This window comes from Seriola aureovittata, chromosome 2 (assembly GCF_021018895.1).
Source record: "Seriola aureovittata isolate HTS-2021-v1 ecotype China chromosome 2, ASM2101889v1, whole genome shotgun sequence".
NCBI classification, from domain to species: domain Eukaryota; kingdom Metazoa; phylum Chordata; class Actinopteri; order Carangiformes; family Carangidae; genus Seriola; species Seriola aureovittata.
The window spans coordinates 22763709-22785979 of NC_079365.1; the positions used below are offsets into that span (position 1 = coordinate 22763709).

At 40.2% G+C, this 22271-nt stretch overlaps 2 protein-coding genes across 2 annotated transcripts; one reads left to right on the forward strand and one right to left on the reverse strand.

Annotated features, from left to right (window-relative positions):
- Positions 1-2406: 2406 nt before the first annotated feature.
- On the reverse strand, positions 2407-22113 carry rnf207a (ring finger protein 207a). The gene is made up of 19 exons (XM_056393311.1): positions 21906-22113; positions 21259-21378; positions 20666-20856; positions 15180-15312; positions 14749-14893; positions 14418-14499; positions 14142-14217; positions 13475-13600; positions 12417-12463; positions 11053-11125; positions 10462-10530; positions 10051-10119; positions 8721-8827; positions 5716-5893; positions 4934-5119; positions 4677-4728; positions 4460-4577; positions 3730-3822; positions 2407-3097 (listed from the first exon to the last, which is right to left on the reverse strand). Exons 3-19 carry the CDS (start codon positions 20854-20856, stop codon positions 2944-2946), a joined length of 1899 nt encoding a protein of 632 aa, XP_056249286.1. The 5' UTR covers positions 21259-21378; positions 21906-22113; the 3' UTR covers positions 2407-2943.
- Positions 16044-17997, forward strand: zpr1 (ZPR1 zinc finger). Its single transcript, XM_056393264.1, has one exon. The coding sequence runs from the start codon at positions 16229-16231 to the stop codon at positions 17558-17560; it is 1332 nt and encodes a 443-aa protein (XP_056249239.1). The 5' UTR covers positions 16044-16228; the 3' UTR covers positions 17561-17997.
- Positions 22114-22271: the final 158 nt, after the last annotated feature.

The window sequence follows — 22271 nt, forward strand, 5'->3', positions numbered from 1 at the left end:
GCCGCAGGCCAGCACGGATGAAACACATGCATGAATAGTGCGGGACAGCTGTGACTCAGCAAGGTAGAATGGGTCATTCAGGTTGGCAGTTCAATACCTGGCCACATGAATGAAATGAATGAAACTGTAAAGCATGTTAAAGCGCTAAAATAAATTCGGGCCAGAAATGAAAATACTGTAAAACAAAAAAGCACCTCCACAAACTAAACCAAGAATCATATTTAGAAGTATATTGCAGATCAACAAAACCAAAATGATCTGGAAATGCAGTGATTTTGATTTACACATCCATAAAGTCTGTGGACTTGACTGAAATAAGAACTGTCCAGCAGAGGCTGAGATATCCTGACTTTTAGTCCCTAGTAAGTGTTGTGATCCTTAAACACTTGATCCTACACTTCCCATAATGCAATGTATGGTGGCTTTCATTAAAGGCCCTTGTCCTTCAAACTCCACACCTCCAGTGAGTAATGCAGGCTTTCTGCTATAAATATGTAACCGAGATGACATCACTATGACATCAGGGATTATTTTGTCAGATTTAAAGTTTGAGAAAATCCAGATTTTTCCCTGAATTTTAGTTCTGCATATGCAGCTAAATCATTAGTCATTTCTGGAATAACTCCCTATGCTCTCATCGTCTGTTGAAGCTGCCATCCATAAACCAGATATAAAGATCCAATTATATAAACCTTTAAATCTGTCTTTAGTCAGTAGAATCTTTGGAGCTAACTGCGTTTCTCTATGCAGTTTTGTATTTAGCATGATTAAGACTCTCAACTGTATTTTCATCCTCATTATATAATCATCTGTGGTTTTATCCCAATCTGCTCTATTTGCTCTAATTGTATTATTTTTAATGTCACACTCTTTCATTTCTTCCTGACCCATTTTTTCCATGGAGATCATTAAACTTTCATTTTATCTTATCTTTCTATTTCTCTTCTATCTTTAATGTTTTTTTTTCTCAATTACACGATGATGAAGACTTAAGAGTTTTAAAAATGGAGCCTTGCAGGCAGGGTTCTTCCTTTAGTATATCCTCTGTAAGTGTCTCCACTGGCAACTGCTGTAAAGTAAATGGAGCAAAAATGTGTCCTGTCTTAATTGTTAAACAAATAAAGAACAATCTCTCTATGAACTTTAGCTCCAAATGTGCCATGAATGTCTCTAAAGAATACTTTTTTTTTTTCTTTTTGTTGGAGCAAAATAACCTTTGGAGTTTTATTTTCCCCCTCAAGCAGTAGGCGAGGAAGACCAGCAGAGAGAGAGAGAGAGAGAGTGAGAGAATAATGAACAGTAAACGTGGACCTGGTAGTTCGATGGGTGCAGATGATGAATGACCATGGGGAGGGTGTGCAGGACCAGAGCACAGGCATAGCCATTTGTTACTCTGCTGTCACAAATGTATTTTTAATGAATCTGCACCTCTGACTCTTCTGCAGAGCAGGCCTGCTCCTTAAGGCCAGCATGACCCCAATATTTCCTGTGGAGCGATGGCTCTGAACAAGCCCACTTTAGCTCCGAAAGTGTAATGTAAATAGCCTTCTCCTTCTGTTTGCTGAAGCCGTCAATCTAGCTCCTCATTATTATCCTTACCTGTACCGAGAATAGGGGCTGTCCCTGTACTCTGAGCTGGTAGCAGGTGGGGAGGTTTCACCTTGAATCGTTCCTGTGTGCTGAGCTCTTTGTTTCTTAAAGATGTAGTTGGCAGAATAAGAAGTCCTTCAAAAAAAAAAAAAAAAAACCTTCTACACTCAGTGGCACAATCTCCTGAAATCATTTTAAATTTAAATGTCTCCGGTGATGTATGGCCGCTCCTCTAGATCAGCCTGCCTTAGTGGTGGTTTGGTAAATACATTTATATTCCACTTCTTGTTAGTTTTAACATGGGATCTGTTTATAACATCTACATGATTGATTAAGGAGAACATCCAGGGGAGTAAGGAGGGGAGAGAGGATGAAGGTTACCTGCTGATTTCCTGCAGGGCAAATGCCTTAAAGCATGCCGCTGACAGTGACGTGTGCTGAAGTCGAGAGGCGAACCATGAGGAATACTGTATATTTCTTGCAACCGTACACGGCACCTTGGGATATTGAGGATGATTGGCGAGTCTAAAAAACTAGCAGACTGAGGTTAAGGCAAGCCCAGTAAAATTCACACACCTCTGTAATCCTATTTTTTTTCTACCTTCAGCATGTAGATGTAAGAACTGCAGGAAAAAAAAAAAAAAAACCCACACATACACACACACTGCACACATCATCCTGGAAAAAGACTGCCTCATTTTGGAGCAGACTGATGTATGGGATGACACACATGACACAAATCAACATATGACTTATGCTGACACCCAGAATGACACACACATCATTGCATGTGCTGTGTTCCATCTGTGCTGTCACAGCGCCTCAACAATCTCCTGATCTGGGCAGTCATTCATCATCAGTCTCCAGCCTTCAAAAAAAAAAAAAAAAAAAAATGTATGCAAGTAATAGATCCTGCAAAAAGCAATTCTACACAAACTGTAGAAAAAAAGACAAAAAAGAGAGAGGTAATTGACACTCTACACATACCTATCATTTTAAACAGTGAAAGGACAAACAGAGCAACAAAAGGTGGACTGTTACTGTCTCACTGCAACAGTCCATGGCTCAAAAATAACGCCAAAGCAATTCTTTAAAATATTGTTATCTTTGAATAAGGAGATTTTCCGTGTCAGGCTCTGACAGCTCCATGTATGTACGTTCACTTAGTGTCTATCCAAGGGCTCACCTTGGAGCTGTTGACAGCTCCCTGCTGCTGAGAAAATGTTATGTACAGTATCTGGACAGCAGAAGAAGTCACATACCATCCTGGGCTTGTTATAGTTGAATTAAGGCCCATTGCTCCACAGGGGCAGGGAAGGAAGAGGGGGGGACGGAAATCAAATGACAGGGTGTTTATAAAGGCATCTCACTGTGGCTGGACGTCTCCGTGCTGGGGCCCCTCTGCCTGCCCGGACGACTGGTCTTGACAGAGCTCTCCCCCGATTCGAGGATCAGCGGGCGGTTGTTCTTGTCTCTGTCTTGGTCTGTGACACAGGTCTGGTTGTTACTGTCAACGAAAATAAATGAGGAGCTTCACTCCAAAGTTCAACACATACTGTGTAGACACATTTATTAAAGGTATGTTGTTGTAGATGATTCTGCTGCTACTAAACCTTCTGAACATCTGGAGTATTTACTATCACAAATTTTCATGACTTCTTTTTTTTTTTTTTTTACTCTGATTTTGTCATTCACATAATAATATCCAGCCCATATGGATTTATAACCTACCATATTTATCATTGCAGTGATGAAACAAGACTCTAAATGCTTTCTTCTCCCTTCGCTGCAAATTAAATTAGTCATTAGTGAGTTCCCTAAACAACTCACTACTCAATCCTTTTATCATCCTGCAGCCAGAAGAAATCTTTTGAGACTGCAGACATTTTACTAAATAGTGCAGCTCTTCAATCATCATAGAAGGTACAATAAAATGTAAAATGGACTCTTGTATACAGATCACATTCAAAAAAAAAAAATGTTTTCCTCCCCTAAGCTGGCTCATGAAATATGGTTAATGAAATGTATCTACAGAAGCATCATACGCACCCGGATATTTTTGACATTTTGTTCAATTCTGCCCAACACGAAGCTTTACATATAGAAACAGCTACAGTTGCACACAGCATATGTCAATACCTGTCATGCCTTTCCTTTGCTATTGAGCTGTCTTCATAGATTTTCAGCATTGTTTCTGTGCGGTCATCATGGTGCTCTTTAGGCTCCTGAAACCTACAAAATATATTTTGAAATATGATCATCTTCTTTAGCTGTCTGTGCTGTTAAAAGACAGGGCTGGTGTTATTCGGTATTTTTCTTACTGTCAACAAATCCCACAAAAAGATCAAAACCAATGCGTTAGTGTGTCTCTCAGTACTTTCTGATTTGCCCAGTAAACCCAGTGGTTCCAACTGAAGACGCACATCTTTAACAGACAGGTCACAGATATATATTATTTAGTTGTTTGGAGACTATTTTCAGCCACAGAATAACACAAATCTGCTGCTGAGTGAGTATTAACCACAGCAGAACAGTGTGTGTGGAACTGAGTGAAGTTAAATTTACATTTCCCATGTTCACAGTAATGACAAAACATTTCATTCAGCACAACAGTGTGACTCAATTTGTTTGGCGACACAACACGTTTGCAACATATCCAGTACCAGACTACAACTGTTCACGAGATATAAAACACATTTCTGTAGCTGAAATTTCCTTTATCTTTCACCTTCTTGTACAATCTCACACACACGCTCACTCCTCCACGCTTCATGAAGCGGTACTTTATATAAAGAGGAGCTTCCTTTCCTCTCAATCAGTGTCATCAGTCAAGCGGTGTGACAGCAGATGGACAATATGAATACAGCACCTGGGCTCCAGTCTCTCCTTGACCTTCGCAATGGACAAGATGTAGGGGCTGATCTGTCTGGTGATGGTGGTCAGGTAGAAGTTCTCCTGCTTCAGCTGCATCAGGTCATGAAGCTGGGCTAGAGTCAGCAAACAAGGGAAATTAAATCAAATCAAACTATTTAACAAAATGAGGAACAAATGTGATTTTTTTTTTGTTGTCACTGGTGAAGACAAACCTTCATAGATCTCCTGCTCATTAGTAACCCTCTGAAACGTCTCATCCCAGATCTGTGAGGAAGTGAAGTAAATCAGCTGATTCTCACAAAATCAAATATTGCACCAACTCATGGGACACCTTAACATTTGGTACTTTTATTTTCCCTCTTTTCACTCTGGCTGAGGACTGGCTTGTTAGTATGCAGGGAGCTGCACTGACTGAGGACAAATGTAGAAACGTTTTTGTTAGAAGGCATCATGGTAACACCTGACACACCTCTTCGAACATGACTCTCACAGTTTCCACAGTGGAGTACTGGGCAGCTATCTGGCTGTCAATGTGCAGCGATCTGTCCAGGATCTCGCCCATTTTATCAGTGTTGATGATGGAGTGATGCTTGGTCAGATCTCGGTGCAGCTCCTGGACCTGATCCTTCAGATTCTGAACGTCGGTCTGGAGCGTCTATAGAAACATACACACATCTACGCTATATAAGACATGACACTAAGGAGGTGTTTCAGTGTCTTTAAAACAGCAGAGATTTGATGGGTGTACAGATGCCAGGTAAAGTGCATCCAAGCGTGAAAACCTTGTTGCTCACTAGACAGGTTGAAGATGAGTTTCCAGAGGAATTCATGCTGCTTCACTTTGAGGATCAAAGTTAGCTCCTTGTCTACTATTGTGGATCCCAGGAAGAAAAGTTGCTGCAGCACTTTTAACTATCGTGCCTCCACATATAGGAGATTTTCAATGAACTATGGACATAAAACTCATATGTTTTAATACATAGAGTAATTCCAGTCAATTTATCCCAATGGAGGATATCCCTCCTCTTCTATTAACTCTACCTGACTATTAAAAACAACAAATAATCTCTTTATCTGTACATTTGCTCTGGTTCAATAGTAACAAGGAAATAAGCACCTTTTAACTCCTTTCAACTAGTTCCCTGCAAATGTGCAATTCATTATACATTTGAAATATTGTTCTGGATAAAAGCATAAGGCCAGATATGTAACTGTAAATCTGCAGTAACGTTGGTCACACACAGCGCTCACCTTGTAGGTGTTCTCATAATTGCGACAGTGCTCAGTGAAGGGTGTCTCCCTCCCCTCAGCCAGGAGAACCTTGGTGCAGATGTTGCGGTGAGAAGTGGGCCTTCGCCCCAACACAGAGCCTAGGGGCATCTCACTGAGAGATGGGGAGCGGCAGGACATGGAGAGAGGGGACTGGAGCCTGAGGTAAAACAAGTGGAAAAAAATGACTGCCTTTTTTTTTTCTTGCATTAATAACTGTTCTTCAACAATTGATGACAGTCTTTGCCATCAATACATTACATTACCTGTAGCTAAGCTCCGTCTCTTAAACCACAGGATAGGTTAATGCTCCATATTAAATAAATTGAACCCCATTATCGAACATATTGGTCAATAACACTATTGCTGGCATCAACCTCTACACTCAACTCTGCTCAGGCTGTATAGATTTTATAAAGACATACTCCTATGTGCAGCTCCTCTCCAGGCACTGTTCAAAACACCTAGTGCAATATGGCTTCCTGAGCTTTCTATTGCTGCTATCAGTGGGGAATTATCTGCATACTGTATGCAAAAAACACAGATCCTGGATTTCTATCATTTAATGAAACTTATTACATTGAATTCCACACACAAGATACACAACTTTGTACACCCTCTTTATGTAGAATTAATTCTAAACATTTTTATATCAACCCATCAAGGCAATTTTTTTTATGTCAGTCAACAAAACTTCGGCTACGTCTACTACTTGAGCCTGAGCTGCTAAACTGCAGCTAAGTGCTTTATTCAAGCAAAGTTCATGGTCGTGTCCATCTCTCTGTTACAGTTAAACAAATGTTCACTTGTTGCCTTAGCTGTATGACAGTTATTTCCAAATTAAATTAAATTCTGATAACTACACAACAGTGAAAGCAAATTAATCAGTTCTGAAAATGAGTAAATAAATGCAAAAAACTGGACTTGAGATCTTGAGATCTTGTAGATTCAGTCAGAACACTCACATCTCTTCACCATCACCTTCAAGAAGCATGTGACAGTATGTAGCACATAGCCACTTACATTTATCTAGGTTCTCCTAGAACCTGGTCCTGGATTCACACCTAAAGCAGCATAACTGCCCTAAGGTGAGAACGCATCACTCTCATGCTGCCATATGATGGTTGTCCTCTGAGAATCCATGCTGAGTTCCTACACAGCCAATTACAGACTTTGCCAGTACTAATGCAGCAGCAGCAGCAACAGCAGCAGCATGAAAGAACAAGTCTGTGCAACTTCTGTGCAAGTTCTATTCTGTAAGATTATGATAAAAATAGGGCCAGTCATCTGGCCATCCACCAGTCCCTGCCCAGTTTGCATCCTACATGGCTGATAAGTGTGTGTGTGTGTGTGTGTGTGGGGGGGCTTTCAGACAGCAATTTAGGAACATATCAGACACAACAACACATTCACTTGCTCTGAGTAACAGGCTGCACCATGTGGGCAGCATTCTGAACAACCATACGGTGAGGAAAAGCCTGTTTCCTCCTGCGTCTGTGAACTGAAGTATGGGATAGACTTGTGAAATTGTGAAGTCAAGCATCTCGTGTTGCCACTGTCATCTTTTCATCTTAAAGTGTCACCACCGTAAACAGATATTTGCCACAAAGAGCAGAGAGCCAGGCTGCGACTCTGCCTCTGATCCCACACAACCAGTTCAACATTTACTTGAACCTTTTCTCTAATCTTAAATATTTCAAGACATGCAACTGGAAAAGCTCACACTGTCGGTTAAGGCACATGTGACATTCTCATGATACTCCACTATACACTATAATAAAACATGATAAAAACCTGCATAAAATTACCTGGGGTCTGGTAGGCCCTTACTCCTGTCTTCTTGCCTAGTGTTGATGCAACGGAAGACCTGTCTAAAACATGTATCTCCCCTCTCTCTGCCATACACATGTCATCTTCTGCACATCCAGCCTCTATCCTCCCACCAGCGACGCCAATTAAAGACTATGCCCGTGCTAAAGCGGTGACATCACCGCCCTGGAACAAAGTGGCCCGACCGCTCCTGTGTGCCAACCTCCAGATGAATCCTGGAGAGTTCTGTGAAATTACGATAAAAATAGTGCCAGCCGGCCAGGCCACCAATCCCTGCCCACTTTGCATCTTGCACTGGCAGGACGCTGAACAAGTTGGAAGGGAGAGTTAGAGTCAGTATGCTGGTATTAGTGGGTGGGCTTGAGGACCTGCGAACAGTTGGGAGACACTGATGTGGAAAAAAAAATCAGCCAGGGGAGGGTGTGTAAGTGGAGGGACGTGAAGCACAGAAAAAACGAAAACCATGTCTTCTGATGGGTGTTTAAATAAAGATTAATAAAGGTGTTTCAAGTATTAACAGTGATTAAACACTATTTTTTAAAGGAATATAATAAGTTAAAATACTATATGGCATTGTTTAAGGATTTTTTTGATGCTTTGGTTTTCCCCAGATTGCAAGCAAATTCAATTTAACGCTTGACTTCTATGTAAGACAAGACATCAAACAGTAAACATCTCTATCCTAGAGCTGTGACCACATACAACCACAATTATCCATCCATCTCTCTGCTGTGTTTCCCTGACCACAGCAGGACCGGAGCTTTCTAAAACAGGATTGAATGCCTCCTTCTAACCCCCCCCCCCCCCCCCCCCCCCCCCCCCTCGTGCAACAAGGTGACTTACGTAAACATACCAGTGTACAGAGCTTACAGACTGACAGGATAACTGCCATAGTGGGACTCAGCGTGGCGCCTCCTTTCCTCTCACTGCAGTCATGGCTGTCTACCATCTGTACTTGCAAACCATTTGGGGATTTCGAGTTTGGACGCTTCACAAGTGTGAAATATTCTGGCCAGACTTTTTCGCTTTCTTGGAAGAATTCAAAGGATGCCATGGTGATATTCAGGCAGCAAGAGCACATTGCTTAATACAACCTCAGAGGAAGGGATCAATTAGTCTTACATTTATGATATTTGGCAGCAGGTAAACTATCTTACCTTGTTGCCACACTTGTAGACCCGGCGACAGAGGGAGGGCAGCGCTGTCCCAGCAGCAGTAAGGGCTCTAGACAGCGGGCAAACTCACTTCTGTAGTCTGTGTTGATCTAATGGAAGACGGACACAGATCAAGTCATTTGGTCTTAACTAATTAATTCAAAAAGAGTTTGAAAAACTGCACTTATATCTGACATCATTATTCTTTATAGTCACCACCAATAGAAATAAAATATAATGCTAAATAGAAAGAAAAAGAATGAGGAAAGAAAATTACAATCAGGAAATGCCACATTTAAACCCATTTCTAAAGTAAACACTACAGTATAGCAACCAGTATAACAACCACATAACAATAGCAATGTGTATATATATATATATATATATATACAGATGATATAGTAATAATAGCAGACATTATCATTGTTATTCCATATTATTTAGATGAAAAAATATTTTAATAACCAGAAAGGTCCATAACCACTTTACTATGAGGCAACAATCTGTTTAAATTCTAAGCCGAGAAACACTGAATCTTCCTAACTGATGCTTCATGTTGGTTTTTCCTACAGTTCATCTCCCATCTGTTTGTTCCTACTTTACATACTGATGTAACAGTGATAAATACTGATTTAAACACTGTATCACTTTTCAATTCATGAGATCTTTTCCATTTAAAAACTTTGGTTGTTGTCAGCAGCAGCAGCAGCGGTGACAGTTCGGAAAAACACACAAAGCTTTTTCCTGGGGCTCGAGTTAAGTGGACCTTGAGTTTCTGAGGACTTTGGGTTTTTTTTGTGGTAGAACATTCATGCTTGAAATTAGCCATTTTTCAAACCACTGTATAATTTTCTGATGCAAATTTGATGGCTGTTTTGAATTTTGTTTTCCTTTCAATGATATGCTGGTTAGGTTTACCTTACAAGCAAAAGCACCATGGTTTCTGCTTGTAAGTCTATAGTTCTGTAGTCCTTTGTGATGTTTTTACTCATTTATTGTTGTAAAGATCTGTATGTCTTAATCCATGCCTCCATGATCTTTGTGTTTTGTCAGCGTTTTGTATGTCTTGTTTCTTTGCATGTACAATATTCAGTCTTCTGGCTAAATCCAACACATTTACATTATATTGACGTTTGCTAATTTGTGTTGTTTCTGATAGATCGATAAATAAATAAAGCTTCCCATTAAAAAGGCACTGAACTCAGACGATGATAAAAAGAAACTGCACTGTGAGCTTGTGAGCTACTGAAACAACTACTCAGTGCACTGCAGTGGATCACATTCTCATTGTAACCTTTTTCCAGCTCTGGATCAAGATTTTGTTCCCACTCACTTTGCTGCTCTGCACTGGTCTCAGTCGATGAGGGAGCTTGACAATCCTCTTCAGTCGCTCCATTAGTTGCTGTGTAAGCAAGAACACCCGGGTGTGATTCAGTGACCTGATTCACCTCTCTGAGACATTACAGACAGCCTCCATTTAAAGACCAGTTCAGTCCAGCTAAGACTGTAACTTCTCTCCGGCCAACAAAACTTCCTCAGAACAAACTCTGACTTCTTTGTGATTTGTAATCAAGTTTCATCCATAGCGTACAGTCAAGTATATGTAGTATATCAACACTTTAACTTAAATTAAATTCATTTATTTATGTTTACAATATTCTGTCTAATTGATGGTTTTCGTTCTTCCCATGCACACACATGCAATAATAATAATAATATTAAACATAGTTCTTGGCGTACTCACGTAGCCCATGTCCAAAAACTCAAACTTGTTGGCTGAGCTGAGGAAGGCCGAACAGGTGACGAGGTGAACCTAGAAACATCAGAGATTAAAGGTTAGAGTTTAAAACAAGCTGGATGGGAAATGAGAAAGTGAAGCAGTGAAACTGACATTAAATAATATTTTAATCATCCCACAACTAAATGCACTTAGTTTTCTGTCAGATCTTCCCCTTCAACAGGCAGTGGTGGAAAGTCCCTAGGTAAGTTTACTCAGTTACAGTTTGGCTTATGACCCCTTACAAGTGTCTAGCTTGGAGTTGTTTCAGATGTCTGTGAGCAGTTCCAGCAGTGATTTTCCCTCTAAACTTCTTAAAATGATTTCATGTAAGTAACCATTCAATGCCCCAAATCTTTCAATATTTCCCCACAAATTAAAGTAAAGAAATAAATTGTATAGAACAACTTACTTTATCTTCTTCTCTTCCCCATTAATCATCTCACCACCCCTCAGATATAACGTGTGACTAAGTATTATGATCGTTTGCGAACATAAACATGTCAGCAGTAGAGGTTTTGCGTGATTATTATTCACGAGGTCTTTATTTTACTCTACCTGGAGGGTTGGTAATAGGGCGGTAAGGTGTGAGAGTTGTTCCTTTAGTGCTTTCTCCTTCTCTTCGTGTTGACTGCAGACACACAAACAAACACATGAACACGTAACGCTACACCTTGACATCCATGCCTGCCGAAATACACACAGGGATCCAGCTCAGGAGGTGCAACCACAACAGCACGCTCCATATTTCCAGAAGCTAATCTATCTGTCTTCTCCCGTAACAAACACATAGGCGCAGACATAGGGCCGGACACACAAAGCCTGACATAAATAGCCTTTAAAACCCTTCCGGGAACCCAGCCACTGGAGGGCTTCCAGGCAATGGAGAGAGAGAGAGAGAGAGAGAGAGAGAGAGATGGAGGACACTGGGCACCAAAAAAAAAATCTCATTAAAGATCACCGCAGAATGCAACCTGATACACTCACATGCACAAAATTGCTCTCATTCAAACATGGACACGCATACATGGGGCGCACACTGAAAAAGGAAAAGTGCTTTTTTACATACAAGACTCTTGTTGTTTCAAATTTGATGTCTGTTTATCGTCAAATACAAAATTTTATTTCAGCGATTACTCATTAATCTTTCATAAAATTTAACTGATGTGCAATAATTTGGTTTTAGAGACTAATTAGTTGCAAAACTTGGGTGACATTAAATCAAACTTTAATGATTCCTGAAGGGCTGTTGTAAATTTTTTAATTGCTTTACTTGTGGGTTAATGCTAAATTAATGCTTTGGGAGGCTCTCACTGACCTGCTATTGCAAGGCAATTTCTGCATTGTTTATCACTTTACAGTCTCGTGATTGCAAAAGTAAACAGCTAGCAACATAGAGATACAAGTTGCTCATGTTTCAGTAGGCCCTAGAGTTAGAGCGAAATGTATTGTTTTGATGTAAAGCGGAGGAAATCTACAGGTTTGAATTAGTTTTCTGCAGCAGCTGCTGTTGTTGACACTGTGGACTTGTGAAAGTCCATAATTGATATACTGTATAGTTACCAACACTTTTCAGTGGGCTACATTTCATTGATTGGATCCAGGCACAGGCTGCCACCAACTGTAACAGCTTGAACACTGTAATCCTACTGAAGTGTTTTTAATTCAGCATAATGCTTTGTTGAAATGAAAATCACCAAGAAAACGTGTTAGGTGAGGAGCGAGATCAGTCGAGAGCGAGCAGGGTGCTGCTATTCATCACCCTCAGTACAATGCAGCATGATACAAAGGAAAACGTATGAAGTGACCCAGTGACAGCAGGATAATAGCATGCAGTTTAGTAAATATTGAGATGTGAGCTTTGTGGTAATGAAAGAGCATTTTCATATAAGAACTGTAAATCTTTATATATTTCATTTTACCTCTGAGCTGCTCTCAGAAGAATTTTCTTCCTCTCTGCTAGTTTCTCCTGTCAGATGAGAACAGAGAAAACAGACCCTTTTATTCCTTACACTGCTGTGAAAATGGCCTTGAGCTCTTAATACCTAATGAATGTTCAAGATTGTGGAAAAAAATGGGTGTAAATTCCATATTGTGGTTTCTTCTCTCTTGGATTGTTCCTTATGCAAAGGAAAATACACTCTTCCCCTCACAATTAGGTTAACAGAGACATCCAGTGGCCACGCAGCAGTAATGGCGTCACACGGAGCAAAAGAACTACACACTGCTTTCAGCTGTTTGTGTTGGTTAGGGGAAAAAATGAGAAGGAGCATATTTATACACACATCACATGCATGAATTGGAAATCGATAAAAAAAAAAGACAAAAGCCTGCACTGTCTCCAAACCACAAAGTTATTTAAACCAGAAATGCATCGATCCCATTTGGATTTTTGTCAGGTGAAAATGTTGGCTTCAAGCACGTTAGCCCTGCATGAAGAGAAGAAGGTGGATACCCTTTCCGATCCACTTTTTACATCTTTACAAGTCAAACTCTGACACCAAGAGAGTTCGATTAGATGGAGATAGAGAGAATTTAGATGTTCAGTATTTTGGGTGTAGCTTCTTGATAACAGAAATGTATGTTAGAGTGTGTTAACAGGAAAAATCTGATGCATATAAGTGAAGATTTTTCTGGTGAAATACATGAATGCTTTTGGATTTTGGATATTTTTGATATACTTAATTTATGATTGTGTGTGTACTCCCACTCTTTGGGATTGATGCATTTTGATTGAGGTTTTATTGTGTATCTATTGAATTATTAATTGTTTTGAGATGTTTTTCCCCCTGGGCAGCGAGGATGATTAACCACGCCTATGATCATAGTCCCTTGCAGCCTATTGGTATATACTGTGTATGGGTGCAGTGACCTTTTTAACTTGTGGAAGGTCCTACTGGGACCCAAACATCATTAACTTAAATACATTTGTGGGAAATACATTTAAGGGAAATACATCACATCACGATCATTATATAACCTGCAAGCTGTTGAACAGACTGCAGATTGCACTCTCTTCTTCCTCCACATTTAGACACACTTCTCCTATCATCGCTCTCAGCAGAACGATTGCCTCTCGAGCCGAAGTCTGCAGATCCTTCACCACCTACAGGGGGAGGACGGGGATCACTGTCAGTGAAAGGTCACGGTGGGTTACTTAGTTGACATTAATTTGTCATCAGAAGCTTTATTACAACCTTATGCTTAATGACATGTAATCATAGTTGAGGCTACTTAACTGTAAAAACAGACAAATTAAAGCTGATTGAGATTTGAGATTTTTTCTGAATGTGTAGTATATGTTTTTTTTTTTTTTACACAGTTTTAGGCAGAGCACGTAGAGGAGGACATCCAAACTGACACTAGCTCTTGTGAATATGTATTCATTTTGTTACTCTAAAATCACACACATAATCAGACTTATATAGCTGCCAGGACTTAATAATAATAAGAATAATAAAACATTGTTTAAAAAAAGTTTATATATTCAAATTGCACTGTGATGAACTAAACAAATTTTGAGTGCACCTATGCTACATCTCACAATGTCAGTGCCAGCGCTGAGTGCCTGAATTATTTATAATGCTAATTTTTTTTTGCCTTGAGTGTCATAAATATGTAGATGAACAGATAGAACTCTCTCTCACCAGCACAGCCTGGTCCAACATCTCACACCCCTGCATGTAAGCCGTCTCAATATCAATGCAGTGAGTCCGACTCTCCCTGCGGTAAACAAACAACAACTGATTCCATGTGGAGAGGAGGAGAGGAGAGAAGAGAAGAGAAGAGAAGAGAAGAGAAGAGAGGAGAAGAGAAGAGACGAGACGAGAAGAGACGAGAAGAGAAGAGAAGAGAAGAGAAGAGAAGAGAAGAGAAGAGGAAACTTCTGACAGTCGTAGCGTTTGTATAGTGGATTCACTCACACTTGCATGTCTCTGAAGCACTTGATACAAAGCATAGACTTATTTTCTGTTGAGAATAGGATGTAGGGCTCGTCGTGGAGAGCTGTGGAGAAGACAAACGCGCGTTGGTTGATAAAACTGAGACTTCTCTAACACCGGTTTAAGTTTACCACCGTTCATTAAGCTTTTAGAGATGACCCACCACATTGCTTTTGCATGAGAATAAGATGAATATTTAGTCCAAGAGATTCAAGCAGAGAACAGGAGGGACTAGAGTTCTTATGAGCAACGTTGTGTAATAAAGCCTTGTTGGCCTGCAATTCTTAGGGAGTAAATTACAGGTGGCACTCACAGCACTTCCTGTGTTTGGCCTTAGTGCGTTTGGCCAAGGACACAATCTCATGGTGGGAAAACATTCTGGCCTTATGAGTCAGCTCCCTGCAGGCGCCGCACAGTGGCTGGCTACAAGTGTTACAGAAGTACATCATCCCTGTGTCCTGTACAGAAAAAAAAAATAAAACATGCAATTATATGACAAAGTGGGGAAATGCTTTTTTTGTAGTTTAAAGCTACAATGAGCAATGTCACATATAAAAAAATCTTCTTCAATTCTTCTTCTTCTTCCTATGCATTAGTGAGAGTCAACAACATTTCTTGGATAAGATTTCATGTAGCATAGGTGTACATTTAATTCTAATGTCTGTGTCCTTTACATTCTTTCAATATCTGGCTATGATGTCATCATGTCACTGAAGCTTTGCACAGAGCTGAGTGTTTTAGTACCTTTTTGTTACTTTCCTGGTCACAGTTGGCACACTGCACTGTCTCCTCAGTGTCTGCATTGTTGTCAACAAGGAACTTCAGCAGACGGTCTTCTGGTGGAAGGGTGTTATTCCCTTTTACTATGGATGGATATCTGTGGCAGAGAACTCAAGGTCACACAGCCCGAATGACATTTAGAGAAAATCATGACATTTAGAGAAGTGAACTGAAACAAAATGAAAAATGACAATGCAGTGACAAGAACAGCTGAGATTAGTTCCTGTATTACTGATTTTGTTATACTCTGCTAAAGTCTATGCCCTTGTTTATTTCATCCCTGTATGACAAGAGATACTAAATCAAAACAGATTACCACACCTGCACACAAATCAAACCACCCATTCCAGTCCATAACTCCCTAAAATGTATAAAAATAAATATAACTGAAGAATTTTGACAAAAAACACAAGAAAACTCAAGTATAATGAAATCTGTCTAACAAATCTGCATCCTCCTCACAAGTGAACAAATCCATGAGGCCATGACATAATTTAAGATAGTTTATTTGTGCAGGACCATAGAAATTTAAACTGCTTTAAAAACAAAACAAAACAAAAAAAAAAACATGAAAGGACCTAACACATGGAAATATAAACATGATTTTTAAAACAGCAAAATAAAATAGAAAAGATGAAAGAAGAAGATAAAAAAAGGAAAATAAAAGTTAGCAGCTACAATGCAATGTAAAATTTGTCTTAAAGTCCTAAATATAATTGAAAAACCCAGCGTGTTCGCCCTGTGTGCAGGAGAAACGCCAGGATATTTTGGTGCAATACTACAACAAAGCTGAGGGGGGCAGCAGCCGGGTCCTGGACTCCGCCGCCGTCGAAGAAGAAGATGCGGAAGAAGCTGAACAACACGATGAAATCAAACGTGTACAGATGGTAGAGCTCGACGACTTGTCATCTAGAAAGTTCCAGCACAAGACGTTTCTGAACGAGCGGTGACAGCGTGTCTTAACAGTTTTTTTTTTAAGTTAACTTTAATAGTTAACATATTCGACCATTAAAATGTCTGTTATTTCCGAGGAAAATGTGCGAGGCGGGAGCGTTTTCAAGGATATCAGCGCCGACGACGAAGACTGGCAGCCCACGGAGATCGAGAGTCTGTGTATGAACTGCTACCAAAACGGTACGACTCGTTTGCTTTTGACCAGAATACCGTTCTTCAAAGAAATAATCGTCAGCTCTTTCAGCTGCGGGCACTGCGGCGGGTCGAACACTGAAATCCAGTCTGCAGGCCGGATCCAGGACCAAGGCGTTTGTTACTCACTGAAAGTCAAAACAAAACTGGACTTGAACCGGGAGGTTGTGAAAGCAGACAGTGCGACCACCAGGATCCCTGAGCTGGATTTTGAAATCCCTCCCTTCACCCAGAAAGGCTCACTTTCTACCATTGAGGGCCTTCTGGACCGAGCAGTTGCAGGGTTGGAGCAAGACCAGCCTGTCAGACGAGCAGCTCATCCAGAGGTGGCTGAGAAAATAGATGAATTCACCCAGAAGCTGAAGAAGCTAAAAGATGTTGAAAATGAATTCACTCTGGTGATTGAGGATCCGTCCGGAAACAGTTTTGTGGAGAATCCACTGGCCCCTCAGAAAGATGAGGCTCTCACTGTGTCTAGGTTCAAGCGGACGGTCCAGCAGGATATGCAGCTGGGACTCAGGGCTGATGATGACCTGGAAGAGGAACCAGCAGGCAACGACCTGGAGGCCATGAGAAATGAGGTTTTGGTCTTCAACACTAACTGTCCGGAATGCAACGCGCCAGCCTCGACCAACATGAAGCTCGTCCAGATCCCTCACTTCAAAGAGGTCATCATCATGGCCACTAACTGTGACAGTTGTGGCCACCGGACCAATGAGGTGAAATCAGGTGGAGCCACGGAGGACCTCGGCACCAAGACCTCCCTGCACATCACCGACCCTTCAGACATGACCCGAGACGTGCTCAAGTCGGAGACGTGCTCGGTCCTCATCCCGGAGCTTGAGTTTGAGCTGGGGATGGCAGCTCTGGGAGGAAAGTTCACCACTCTGGAGGGGCTGCTGAAAGATATCAAAGACCTGATCGTCTCCAAAAACCCCTTCATCTGCGGTGACAGCGGCACCTCTGATCGGATGCAGAAGCTGAATGAGTTTGGAGAGAAGATAGACAAAATCATCGCAGGAGAAATGAACGTCCATGTCATCCTGGATGACCCGGCGGGGAACAGCTATTTGCAGAATGTGTACGCTCCAGAGCCCGATCCTGAGATGACTGTGGAGAAGTACACCCGCTCTTTTGAGCAGAACGAAGACCTCGGTCTGAATGACATGAAGACTGAGGGATATCAAGAGGAAAACTGAACTGCCAGCACCAGCTGAAATGACTAAATGAGTTGTCAATTGATCATGTCTTGACATACACCCAGTGTAATTATATTGCTCCATATTTTTTGCCATTTTCATAAATTTTAAGTTAAGCACTGGCTGAATGGTTGTTTCCATCAGTATGTTAATCAGTGAAAGGAATTCTGAGTTATCTAAATGTACAGTGAAAATAATTAAATATAAATACACATAATCAAAGTAATGTGATTTGTATAACAACACAGGGATTTTGCTCTTACTAAAAATAAATCTGGTGTTTATTGCATTCTTGTGGAATCCCAGAAGATGGCGCTATCATCTTTGATTTAAAGGAATTTTTTTTTCTTTCAGTGGACCACACACTGTGTGACAAATTAATCTTTTTATACACCTGCAAGCATGACATCATCTAAATAAAGCGATATCTAAATTGATAGTTTAGCTCTGCTCATTGATTTGGCAGATTTAGACGGACAAACACATAAGGGTTGCAGTTGTATTTAGATTTAAATGCAAATTTTTTTGCGCTAATCTGCATAATTAGTCTGAAGAACAGACGGAAGCTCTACTATGAACAGAATTGAAAATGCTTCTGTTGGTGTGTTCATAAATATATGGGACAGTTTTTTTTTTTGTCAGTCAGTTTTGGTGTACGTAAAAGCTTGGACTGTTACTATGAATTGTTTCCAAATTTGATTAATCTTTTTAATAGTGAAAAGCCATAGTAAAAAATAAACACCCGCTATAATTTTTCAGATCCTAAGATGGCATCTTCAGATTCTCTATTTTATCCAACTGTCAGTCCAAACCCTGAAGACATTCTGTTTGTGTGACAACGAGAAGTATAAAACTTTACATTTGAGGGTTTACAACCAGAGAATGTTTGGCTTTTTTTTTTGAAAAACTGACTGCCTGACTGAAATGATTATTCAATTATAAAAATAGGTTCAGACAAATTTTCTATTGATGAATCAATTAATCATAGATAGATACTTTATTCATCCACTAGGGAAAATTCAATTGTCCAGCAACTCAATAGTAGTAATAATAATAGTTAGTAATAACATACATTACACTTTATGAAATGCATTTCACCTCAGTTAACGATTAGATTAAACAAATCTTAAAAAAAAAAAAACATTTAATCTCAGGTGGAAAACAAGAACACATACAGCTGCAATGTCCAGTGTTTTTCTGCCACATTGGCCTCATTGGCACAGGCTTGTTTGATTTAAATATTATGCTGTTTGCCTCATTTTGATTCAGTTGCAATGATGCAACCCCCTCACTCCCCCGTCTCTCTCTGCTGTGCATGCAAGTTTTATCTAGTTTTCATAGCAACGGGCATCTATTGTGTTCTACTAATAGCAGAGTAGTGAATTCCTAGATTACATGGTTCTTGAGTGAGCAGCTGTTAGCAGGCTGCTGCTGATGGAAATAGTAGCTGCCAGTCAGCGGGCCCCTGTAGCCTGAGCCCAGACAGCAGAGCTCAGTGGCTCTGTGCCCACTGGGTTATTTTCATAGAAAACCAATGATTGTCTCATTTTTCCCCCTAATTTCTCAATACTTTGAGGTATAAAGACACTGTTATTAGTATTACTTTAACTTCTGCTGCTGACTAGCACTGAAGAACTACCTCAACACAGGTCAACATCAAATAGCTGTAAATGGGAAAGTCGCCTGGTTTGTCTCATAGTTTGGAAGTGTGAAAAGAATCTGGGTCATTATGGATTCAAACATATATATCCTCAGAAGAAACAGCCTTTTGAGGTAGATATGTGTCATAGCAGAATCAGAACCTGGGAGCTGCTTATCAGGAAGGTTTTTAAGTAGTTCTCAATATGAAACCATATCTAAGGATAAGGTCTAAGATTATATGAACCGCTAAAATAATGTTGTGAGATCAGAGCTCATCCTCAACATCTGATTCTCTGATCTCTTCTTCCACACACAAAAGAAATCAAACGTGGGTCAAGTTGTATCTGACACAATAGAAAAGATTTATTGTACAATCACCTTGCAGTAGAGGTCAATTTCTATACATCCCCGTGTGCTCTGATGGGGTACAGTTAATACTGTAGACCTGAAGGTGACTGTAAACCATGGGCCATTCCTTAATAGGGGATGAAATGGATTTGTATCATGTGACTGCTTTTGATTGCCCTAAGCTGCTGGCACCGATGCCAAATGCCAGTATGCTTTGTTTGCTGTGTGACTGGTCTTAGTGGAACTTGCTGGCCCTGCTAAGAGTTGTGGCCAAGGGCTAAATCAGAGACAGGGATGACCCTGCAGCTGTCCCAGCCACTCAGACCTGCCCTACCTACACCGGGCCAGCAATGGATCACTGAGCAGCCGCCTAACACCAAAACAGAGTGACTCGAAGCTCTCTGAAACCAATGGGATTCTCCTCAAATCTCCTGAATGAACCAAACCAATCTACTAATCAACTTATGCGGAACGAATCCCTTTGAGCAACGCTGCCCAAAACTGGGGCTTGTGGGAAAAATTTGGCTTCTCACACAAAAAGTATGACCCTCCATGGAGTTTCAAGGAGCAAAATTATATTTTACTAGGAATTTAAACTGCTTAATCATGTTTTGAGCAGTTTGAGATCACCAGCTCATTATATAGCATTGCCAAATTTCAACATGATACAAACTGTTGGGGAGTTTTACTTAAAATGAAAAGACTGTAGGTCTTGTAGTCCTTTGGCCTCCATATTGTCAGTTTGTTTGGGGATTTCTGGCTTAGAACCCTAGAACCACACATGTAATATCCAGGCTCAGATATCTTAAACACAAACCAAAACACCATGTGCAGCATTCATTTTTAGTTCAGAAACTTGACTTGAACCTTCATATTAGGTTTTTTTTTTTTTTTTACTTATTGTGAAGATATAAGGAAATGTGTTTCCTTGGAAAGTTGAAATAGACAATAAACCTTCAGATCAAAGTGTCAGTCTATGATGCAATCTCAGTGTGGAGATAAAGAACACAGGTTTTGGTTGTCCAGAGATTAAAGAATTTTTCCATTGCTCTCAAGATTGATAATCTATATGCAACCTAAATTGGTCATGATCAACTTCACAGTGCTATCTCTTACCCACAGAGGGGGCAGGTGAGACGGCTGTCATTGGTCCGGCCTCGTAGGCAGCGGGCACAGAAGATGTGGTAGCAGTCCAACAGACATGGGGACTGGTACTGCTCATGACACATGTGACACATCAGTGGGTGGACATTGGTACAATCCACATTACACTGACCGTCCAAATTGGTGAAGATTCCTCCTGCCATCTGTAAATAGAGTGTGTGTATAAGGACAGACTGACTGTATCACATGATTGACAATTTTTATAAGGCCACATCATTCAATGACTAAACAACAATGTTTTAGCATATGTTACGGTATTGAATTAAACTCCAAATATTCCAGTAATTATAGGAGTGGCTTAGCCAACTGTGATATGAAATACTTTGGTCAAGACAGTCAGATATTAATAAATAAGAAGAACTCTCTTTTTTCATTTACCTTGCCAGTTGTGTAATAAGTGCCCAGAGCTTCAATGACAACACACAATCCACGGGAAAAAAATAACATCAAAGACTTTATCAACACCAACGTTATACCCAGCTAACAAAACCTACTGTAAATGCAGCAGGAAGGTCTGCAGAAAGCACAGAGAGCCACTGTCTTACCTTTCAGTGGTGCTATCAGCTACCCCCTGCAGGAATGACAGCAATGCAGAAACTCTTCAATAGTAGGCTGAAGGGGTCCCTCTGCCAGGCAGCTGACAGCACACACCTAATGCCAGCCCCCTCGTGTTGCCAAAGTGCAAAAGGGACATTGAATATTGGTGTCCCATAAAGTTTTTCTATTGTTGTAAATACAGTTGTCCCATTTCTCATACTACTGTTATCACGTCTTGGACACCACAGCAGGGTGAAGGGAAGGTAAGGCGTGGATATTACAGTACAAAGCAGTACAAAGCACTGAATGTGCTGCAATACTCTAACAGGAATACTTTCAACTTGACATACACAGCATTATTTTTTAGGCATTTGTAAAGATTGTTTAAGTAAACAATAATTCATAGTTCTATTATTATACGAAACTCTATTCTCCACACATGTTGATTTTATATGTAGTCACATTTTTCATTTTCAGCTGAACTGTACTGCATCGATTCCTTAGGTTAAGCTAACAGTTTATAGAAATAGGTAACTGGTCTCTTTCCTTTTAATTAGTTCCAATCTACATAATTCTTACCAAATGTGTTAAAAATGATTAGGAAATATGGATGGAAAATAAACCACGACCAAATAATAACTCAAGTTCCACTTACTGCCTTTTTCGAAAACTCACGACCCTCATCAGCGAATGGAATTTGCTCAGTTGTCGCGAAGTTCAGTTGTTTAATATCATTCATTTACGATCAGTTTGTTCGGCTAATTTTTTGCAGTTGTTGTAGTAATAATATTATTACTGAGTAAAGCTCATAGACATCTAACAATCATTACTGTTAAAAGGACCGCTAATTTTTTTGTGAAAAACTAGCTTACCCATAAGGTTGATAATTTACTGACTGGGCAGTAGTTGGCCAATAAATAAAAAACATGTGGATAGTTAGTAGCGTATTTATGCTAATATGCTAATATGGTTATAATCATGCTTGTTATTTAAATACATATATAACATCTAGTTTCATATA